The sequence below is a fragment of the Mirounga leonina genome, unplaced genomic scaffold (assembly GCF_011800145.1).
Source record: "Mirounga leonina isolate KUSES-001 unplaced genomic scaffold, KU_Mleo_1.0 Mir_126, whole genome shotgun sequence".
In the NCBI taxonomy this organism is placed as follows: Eukaryota; Metazoa; Chordata; class Mammalia; order Carnivora; family Phocidae; genus Mirounga; species Mirounga leonina.
This window is the reverse complement of record NW_023270314.1, coordinates 21,401,503-21,410,198: the sequence shown is the minus strand read 5'-3', so window position 1 is coordinate 21,410,198 and position 8,696 is coordinate 21,401,503. Positions and strand designations below refer to the sequence as shown.

At 52.4% G+C, this 8,696-nt stretch overlaps 1 protein-coding gene across 2 annotated transcripts in view; it reads right to left on the bottom strand.

Annotated features, from left to right (window-relative positions):
- ARHGAP9 (Rho GTPase activating protein 9) overlaps window positions 1-8,167 on the bottom strand; it is an 11,598-nt gene extending 3,431 nt beyond the window's left edge. The window contains exons 1-12 of one of the 2 annotated variants that reach the window (XM_035002310.1): window positions 7,920-8,167; window positions 4,723-4,790; window positions 4,070-4,403; window positions 3,545-3,768; window positions 2,358-2,582; window positions 2,062-2,175; window positions 1,540-1,644; window positions 1,238-1,299; window positions 1,015-1,105; window positions 723-818; window positions 479-577; window positions 81-222 (exon numbers count right to left, since the gene is read on the bottom strand). In XM_035002310.1, the coding sequence (XP_034858201.1) occupies window positions 81-222; window positions 479-577; window positions 723-818; window positions 1,015-1,105; window positions 1,238-1,299; window positions 1,540-1,644; window positions 2,062-2,175; window positions 2,358-2,582; window positions 3,545-3,768; window positions 4,070-4,403; window positions 4,723-4,790; window positions 7,920-7,986 (1,627 nt within the window). In that variant the 5' untranslated portion in view covers window positions 7,987-8,167. Of the gene's footprint in view, window positions 1-80; window positions 223-478; window positions 578-722; window positions 819-1,014; window positions 1,106-1,237; window positions 1,300-1,539; window positions 1,645-2,061; window positions 2,176-2,357; window positions 2,583-2,686; window positions 2,743-3,544; window positions 3,769-4,069; window positions 4,404-4,722; window positions 4,791-7,919 lie in introns of those variants that run through there. The other variant, XM_035002311.1, reaches the window with a different exon arrangement.
- Between the last annotated feature and the right edge of the window lie 529 nt (window positions 8,168-8,696).

Genomic DNA, 8,696 nt, shown 5'->3' with positions numbered 1-8,696 from the left:
CCCGAGACCGCCGCGGGGAAGGAGCCCACCGAGCCGGGACACGCGCCCCCGGCCCCGCCCACCCGAGGCCCGCCCCTCACTGGAGCTCCGGCGGCCGCTGAGCCGCAACAGTGGCTTGGACACCGGCTCCGACTCCTCTTCGTCGTCCTCCCCGCCGCTCAGCTCCTCCAGCTCTGCCGGCCCCGAACCTGACTGACGCAGTTCCAGGGGGTTCTCTCGATCCTAGACCCGGAAGGGCGAGGTGGGCCGAGTCGGAGATTGGAAGAGAGGAGAGAGAAATCTGCACCCGCCAGCTCGACGCAAGGAGGCCCTAGCCGGCTGCTGGGGTCCCACGTCCCAGCCCCACCCCAGGGCCCTACACTGAGACCACCCTGCCCCCTACCACCCCCGAATCCTACTGTTCCTTCCCCACTCCCTCTGTCCCACCCGGGCCGAGCCTCTCCCCAGACTCTGCCCCACCATCTCCCACCCATCTCACCAGGCGTTGGATGACCGCCCGCAGCGCGCGGTACCAGGCTCGCAACTCGGTCTCCTGGTCTGATTGCAGCAAGAACTCGTGGCCAGGGACCGTGCGGATCTGAGGGACCAGCGGAGAAAGGGCTTGCTTGAGTCAGCGGGGAGGAGCACAAAAAGCTGGGAGGCCGAGCGGAAGACCTGTGCGGGAAACCCGGAGCGCACCTTCGGGTCGGGTGGAGCTTTGGGTACGCGCAGGAGGCACTCACGTGCAGGACGTTGCGGCGGCTGGACAGGTGGCGGCCGTGGGCCAGGGCGGCTCCGCGCAGGTCCACGCTGCTTTCGGGTCGGCTACCCGCTGGTCCCTGGCAATGGGGAGAAACTGAGGCCCTGTTCCCCTCGTTGCCTCCCTCCCACCCGGGGGACTGGGAGGACACGGGAAGCTGTGCTTCTTCCTCTACTTCCCCCTCTCCCACCTCCGCCCCACAGCTGGCCTGAGGCTGCAGGAGTCGGGCCCGAACCCTTTCCCGCACGCCCCCTCCCCCCCTCCCTCACACTCACCCAGACTGAGGAGGGCGCGGCGGGCGGTGGCTCCCGGTAGAACATCAAGCTGTTACCTGCTAATACCACCCAAGAGGGGCTCCAGTTCTTCCTGCGGGGGCGGAGGGGGCAGTGGCAGTAGGGCAGAGGTCAGTTAGAATCATGTGGGGAGGGAGCTCTTCCCGCACTCGGCTCCCGGGAATCCAGCCGCCCAAGCCCCTGCGGTATTCCCGGGTCCTGTCACCTGAGCTTCCGCCCCCCCAGGGCGATCTTGGTCACGTTGAGCAGGCCCGACTTTTCCACCTCCTGGGGAGTGGAGCGAGGGGTATTAGTAAGCCACCCAGCGCCCCCCACAGCCCCCACGGCTTTCCGAAGGGGGGGTCGTGTCCCAGGAGTGAGGTCTTTTACGGTTGGGCGGGTGGCGGAGGCTGCGTAAGAGAGGATACCCAGAGAACACTCAGAAAGAGGAAGACGTTTCCAAAGGAGCAGGAATTGGGGGGTGGGGCAGTGAGAATTTTTGCCTGCACAAGGAAGTGGGTGACTTACGTGGGGGTCATCCAGGACCTGCGGCAGAGGTCGAGAGGACTCCAAGGCTGAAGGCTGGTCTGAGGGGTGGAGCTGGGAGGGGCGCTGGCCGAGGTAGGGTGAACCCTGGGAGGGAGGGAATCGGAGAAACAGGTGGAGGAAACATCACCTTCGGAGTCCCGGCTATAGGGGGAAGAAGGGTGCGGATGTGGGTGAGAGGCAGGGGGTGTGATGGGTTACAAATGAATGTCTTGCATAAAAGAGTGTAGTAAAAAGATGGCTTTTCCGGGCGCCTGGGTGGCTCAGTTGGTTGAGCGACTGCCTTAGGCTCAGGTCATGATCCTGGAGTCCTTGGATCGAGTCCCGCATCGGGCTCCCTGCTCGGCGAGGAGCCTGCTTCTCCCTCTAACCCTCCCCCATCTCATGTACTCTGTCTCTCTCTCATTCTCGCTCTCTCAAATAAATAAAATCTTAAAAAAAAAAAAAACTTAAAAAAAAAAAAGATGGCTTTTCCTGCATGTGATCAGGAGGGGGGGCTCTCACCTGGGGGCCCAGCAGTTCCAGGGTCGCCGTATCAGATTCTGAGCCCTTTGCCCGAGGTTGCAGGACACCACTGTCCCTATTCCGGGTCTGCGTCCCCTCCATGGAGCCAGGGTTCTGGGGGGTGGGGTGGGGTGAGGAGTAAAGCTACGGCCAGATGCCACCTCAACCCGCTCTCAACACCCTTCTCAACAATTTTCTGATGGCAGCCCCTGAGAGAAAACACGCCACTTTGGGGTTCAGTAGGGGAAAGGAGGAGGTGGAGGGGACACAGGAAGAAGCAGGAGGGAAAGTCTCACCATCTCCCGCACACGAGTGTGGCGCGGGGGCTTCCAGGACTTGCAGCCAGTCAGCGAATTTATGTAGAAGCAGCGTCCAGAGTTAGGGTCCAAGTGCTGCTCCCAGGAGTCCAGCCTCTGCAGTGGGGGGCACGCAGGGCTTGGGGGAGGAGACCGAGGACAGCGGCGAAGGTCCACTAGGTTGCAGTACACGGGGTGCTCTGACATGAGGGGCTGGGGTCTTGCCTGCCAGGAAAGGGGGAAGAAAAAGGTAGTTATCCTGCCTGTGTCCCTCCCCAATCTTCTCTCCACCTAACCACCTCCTCCTCTCTCCCCCACTGTTTTCTCACCCCCAGCTCCTGGCTGGGGTGACCCAGGTACTGGGGAAGAAACCCCAGTCCCCAGCTGGGTGTTTTTTTTTTTTTTTTACTCCCTCCCTCAGTCTTCTTTGCTTTTCTCCTCCTCACTTCCTGTTGCCAACTTCCCTCCTCCCCCACCCCGCCCCTACCCCCAGGGCCTCAGAAAGGGGAACTGGCTTTTTGTGTGTGGGGGGGGGGGGTTGAGGGGAGCGCCCCACCGTCACATTCTCCAGAGTGAAAGGGAAGAGAGGGAGAGGGGTCAGGGAACCCTACTAGGGGAGTCTGAAAGAGGAGGGGCCATTTTAATCCACCAGCAAGTAAGAGAGAGGGGAGGAGCTGAGTCTTCAAGAAGAGCAAGGGAGTTACATCTCTAAGTGGGACTTGTTGGTGACCTGAGCTGGTAAGATAGGACACAGGAAAAAACCCTGCCCTGGGCCAGGAGTCAGGAGGAAGAAAGAAAAACATAGCTCCTTGGCTTTTTCTCAGTCCCTCTGTCATCTGCCAGGTTCCATGTATCCTCAGGATCTTTGCTACTTGCCATCCCTCAGCTAGAATTCCTTCTCATTTCCTAGTTTGGTTCCCGGCTATTTCTTCCTCCTCCTCATTCGGATCAACTACATGTCATTTCCTGGGAGATGTCTTCCCAGATTATCTCCATCACTCTCTACATTTATGCTTCTTGGTAGCACTTACCAGTACCAACAGTTACTTGTTTGTGTGTTTGTCACCCCCATGGGAATCCCTTGAGGGCAGAGATTCTATCCTCCTGGTCTGCCATTGTGCCTAGAACAGGGCCCAGCAGTAAATAGCCGTTTACTCTTTACTCCGCTTAGAAGGGCTGTGACTCACCGTATTGGCCCTGGCCTCTGGCAGTAAGTCTTCCTGAGAGAAGGATCTGCCACTTGTTCCTTCCTGGAAGGGTTTCAGGACGGTAGGCCTCAGATTGGTAACACTGACGCTTCTACACATTTTGGGGGGAAGAGGAGGAGGCTGCTTAGAGGTGGTCTGGGTCCTGCCTGGGGGTTCCTGGGACAGGTGCAACTCCTCCATGGAGCCATGAAACAACTTTGGCCCTGGAAACAGAGAAACGGGAAGAGTGGGGGCAGGTCCTCAGAGGGGTGATCTTGGCTGGATCCCTCATCCTGGGGACTCACAAGGAAGACAAGAGCAGGGGAGGTTGTGGAAAAGTACATGAGACCTAGAAAGCGTAAGAGTAGGAGGAGAGGCAATGGGGACACTGTGATGGGGATCACGAGTAGGCTGATCAGAGGGAAATAAGAGAAGGGGGTCAGCAGACGCTTTGAGGGAGAAAGATCCTTCCAATAATTCCTAGAAGCCAGGGAGGGGAGGTAGGAAGGTGAAGGGAGTACTCACCAGGTGTCCGGAAGGATTGGCTGGGGGTGATGGTGGTTGGGCTCTGGGAAGGGATAGATTCCTCTGTCACGTAGGCAGCTGGGACAAAGATGGGTCGAGAAGTGGGGGGTGCTCCCAGGCGCCTTGCCAGCCACCAGTCTGAGTTGGTCTTTCGAAGCAGTAGAAACCTGTCCCCTTCAGCCAGGGACACTTGCCGGCCATCTGTCCCAGTGTAAGTGAAGGCATAGAGGGCACAGAGCTGGGATCCCCGAGAAGGGTTTTGGGGCCCCAGCCCAAGGCTCCCCCGGGTACTTGACCACCACCGGCCTGACAGCATTGTAGTCAGTACCGTCACCTGTGGGAAAAAGGGGTGTTGGAGATCCAGCAAAGGACGTGACTGGCTGCTTCCAAGCAGAGAGACATGGTTTTAAGAATAGCGTAGGGAGATAGGGAGAAACGTAAGGACAGGAACCTCAGAATGAGAGCAGAGGGTAAAGCAGAGAGCCGGGGTGGGGGGTCATCTACAGGTTTAGGGGACTGAGAACTCCTGGGTGACGTGACTGGTAAGGAAGTATATAAGTAAGGTGAGAGAGGATGTGGTCAGCAGAGCTACGAGGCCAACAGGGCAGGAAATCAGGGGAGAGAGGCTAGCCCGGTGATTTTCCTCCAAGTACCTTCTGGGGCCCATCAGAAAATCCACGGGCAGGAGGAGCGGGTCCTGGGTGGTGGTAGGACTTTTGAGCTGGACACAGGAGGATGAAGAGAGAGAATCAGGTCAGAGACAGAACACAGGCAAAGAGACAGGAATTAATGACAAAGATAAAAAAAAGTTTGTGACCTTTATTAAATATACACAGGCACCAATGTTTCCGTTACCAATAGCCTCAGACCTAGAGCTGCGTGCTTCCTGTGCAGACTCTGAGAGACACAGAGACAGAGAAACCAAAGTAGAGAGAAAGAGAAAGTGGCTGGGAGAAACACAAAGGGGTTCCAAGTTAGAAGAAGAGGTGAAAATACCACCATCCTCTCAATCCAGGATGTGTTTGGGGAGCTGAGAGGCCTTGAAACAATACTCTGTACATAGTCTGTGGGGCGGAGTCCTACATCAGTGTGCGGGTTCCTTCATTCATGCTCTTAACAGGGATTGGCTGAGCACCTCCTGTTTGAAAGGAACAGTGTTAGGTCCTGGGGATAAGAGAGGGGAAGGAGATGGACACAGCCCTCGTGTAGCTTAAGGACAGATCTTAACTAATGACACAATATATTTATTAATTACAATCGAATCAAGGACTCTGGACAAGTATTACAGGGTGCTATGACAGCATATGGGGGTGGATGGGGGACTGACATTGGCTTTTCCTTGGTGGAAGATGGGAACTGAATTCCCCTGTCAATTTCCAGGGCTTTAAAACACCCACTGACTGATGCTTCCTCCTTACCTAATCACTCTTGTTTTGCCCTTCTCTCAGTTTCCCCACTGCACAACGTGAGGCTCTGGGTCTGGCTTTGGAGAGGTAGGATAGGGACTGCCCCTCCCCCTTGGTGACACCCGAGAGCCAGCACTCCTGCCCTGACACATGATCTGAGGGCGGATTCCCAGTCCTGGGATTTGGCCTCAGTGATCTTCCTCCTCATTGGGCTCCACTTTCATTCAACATGTGGAGGACCCTACCCCTCAACTATTCCCTCCCACCTCCACAGTAGTCCCCAACTTCATCCCATTCGTTCATCATTCATTCATTCATTCATCTGGTGTTTGCTAAGTGCTCACATCTCCTCTTCTGCCTTCTCTGCCAACTCTCCTGCACTTTATCCTCTCCCTCTTTATAGCCTCCTTCCCTTTAGCTTTTAAACATATTCAAGTCTCAGTCATCTTTAGCCAAACCTCCCTTTACTATACTCCTCGGTTACCACCCTATCCCCCTCTTTTCCTCTTTACAGTCAAACTTATTGAAAGAGTTGCCTACATATGGGGGTCTCCATTTCCTCTCCCCTCACTCCCTCACCTCTGCAAGGTCCCTCCTCCCTAGGGTCACCCCTGACTTTACAGGGGTACTTTGCAGGCCTTATGTTGCTTGACATCTCAGCAGCAGCCAACACAATTGACTATTCTCTCCTTCTACAAACACTGCTGGTGTTCTTACCTTCTTAGCAGTCCCTTCTCTGTTGCATAAGGACTTTGCTTGTTCCTTAAACCACAGAGGTCTGTCAGAGATCTTGTGCCCTTTGAACTCTATACACCCTATGTAGTCTTATTTTCTCCCCAGCTTAAATGGCCTCCATATGCTGTTGAGTACCCTAGCTCCAGTCCAGATCTTTCTCTGGAGCTCCAGTTTAATCCACTGTCCACTGAAAAGCACTTGGATATTTCACAATGCCCAAAGTAGCACAAACATAGTATGTTCTAAACTGAACTTGTCAGCTTCCCCTGCAAACCTGTTTTTCCTCCAGTACCACTATTCGGTTAAATTTAAGTTCAATAAATATTTATTGAATGCTTGCTACCATACGTGCCAGGCAGGAACCGTGCGCTAGGCCTTGTTGATTAAGAGGACAAATATGGCCCCTGCCCTCTCATAACAAAATACAGTGTGATAATCACTATGACGGGAAAATACTATCATCTTTGGAACACATACAGGGTATACCCAATTGTGCATGCCAGAAACCTGGCAGCCAGGGGCGCCTGGGTGGCTCAGTTGTTAGGCGTCTGCCTTCGTCTGGGGTCATGGTCCCAGGGTCCTGGGATCAAGCCCCGCGTCGGGCTCCCTGCTCCACAGGAAGCCTGCTTCTCCCTCTCCCACTCCCCCTGCTTGTATTCCCTTTCTTGCTATCCCTCTCAGTCAAAATAAATAAATAAAATCTTAAAAAAAAAACAAAAACTGGCAGCCAACCTTAATTTCTGCTGTTTTCTTACCACTCCTATTTAGCTGATTACTAAATCTTTTCAATCTACCTACTTCCTTTAGTTCCTCTGCAACTATCATCTTCCTTAGTCTGAATGATATAGTTTCCTAACTAGTCTCCTTGCCTATGGTTCTCCTCACCTCTAGTCCATTCCTGGCACTGCAGCCAGAGTGACCTTCCTAAAGCACAAAAATGCCTTGCCATGTCCCTGACTTAACATTTCAAAGGCTTCTCATTGTCCTCAGAGTCAAGTCCAAAATTTACAGTATGGTTTACAGAGACTTTCTCCCTTGAGCCTAGCCTTTTCATGCTCCCTACCACAAACTCCATATTCTCACCACACACGAATTCCTCAGATTCTTAAAATGCACTGAGGTCTCTGGTCCTTTGCATATATTTTTTTTTCCCTCTGCCTGAGACCCTTCCTCACCAATCTTCACTGGCTAACTCTTACTTATCATTCTGATCTCAGCTGAAAGGTCATTAGCACAAGAAGACCTCTCTTAACCACTTAGAATTGGGTCAGGGCCCTACTAGGAGCTCCCACAGCAAGTTCTACATTGCCCATTATGACTTCCATGAAACTTTAAAGATTATTTTATTTTCTGACTTCCGAGGAAGTCTGTGAGCTCTGCCAAAGCAGAAGCCTATATCTGTTTTGTTGGTAATTGTATCTTCAATGCCTCGTATAGTGTGTGGCACAAAGTAACCTCTCCGTGCGTCAGTTTCCTCATCTATAAAACAAGAATGAGAGAACCAAGCTCGTTGTTTGTTTGCATTTTGTTAAATAACCATTTTCTTTTCTTTTTTTTTAAATAACCATTTTCTTATAGCTCACAATTTTATGCGACAGAAATTCGGATAGGGCTCAGCTGGGTGATTCTTCTATCCCAGTGGCATTGGCTATTCACTTAGTGATATTCAGCAGGCAGATGGGTTGGTCTGGAGAGCTTCACTCACATACCTGACACCTTGATGGGAATGACCGGAATGCTGGGATCAGCTGGAGCTGTCAGCCAGAGTGTCAACATGGGACCTCTCCAGCATGGCAGTCTCAAGGTAGTGAGACTTCTTACATGGCTGCTCAGAGCTACCCGTGTTCCAAGAAGCCTGGGCAGAAGCTGCAAGGCCTCACTTCAAAAGGTCCAGATCCCCCAGAGGGTTTTTTTGAGAGTTAATTAATATATATGTTAAAGTACTTAGAACAGTGCTTAACTCATAAGTACTATTAGTTATTATTCTTTTTAAGTTTACTTATTTTAAGTTTATTTATTTAAGTAATCTCTACACCCATCATAGGGCTGGAACTCATGACCCCAAGATCAACAGTCCTGTGCTCTTCTGACTGAGCCAGCCAGGCGCCCCACGTATTAATTATTCTTAAAGGGATGCAAAAATGAGTAAGAAGCCTTCCTTTCTCAATTACTGATATGTACCTCCTCGTAAATAAACACTTACTGCCAAACTCTCAGCCTTCTTACTTCCCTTCAATCTGACTTTGTCGCTACACATGCTCCCTCACCTTCAGTGACACTGTCTAGCAGCAAGACTAGTATTAAATCAATATTTAATAGTCACATGCTTTTTTTATTAATAGGATATCTACATTAATTTCCATTGTGTCACTAAAGTAAGTTCATCGTAACTCTCAGCTGTATAATTCCTATTCTTGTGAACCCGAATCGAGAGTCGGCCTTTGGTGGTAGTCCCTGTCATGACAGTGCCACCTCAGCAAGACTAG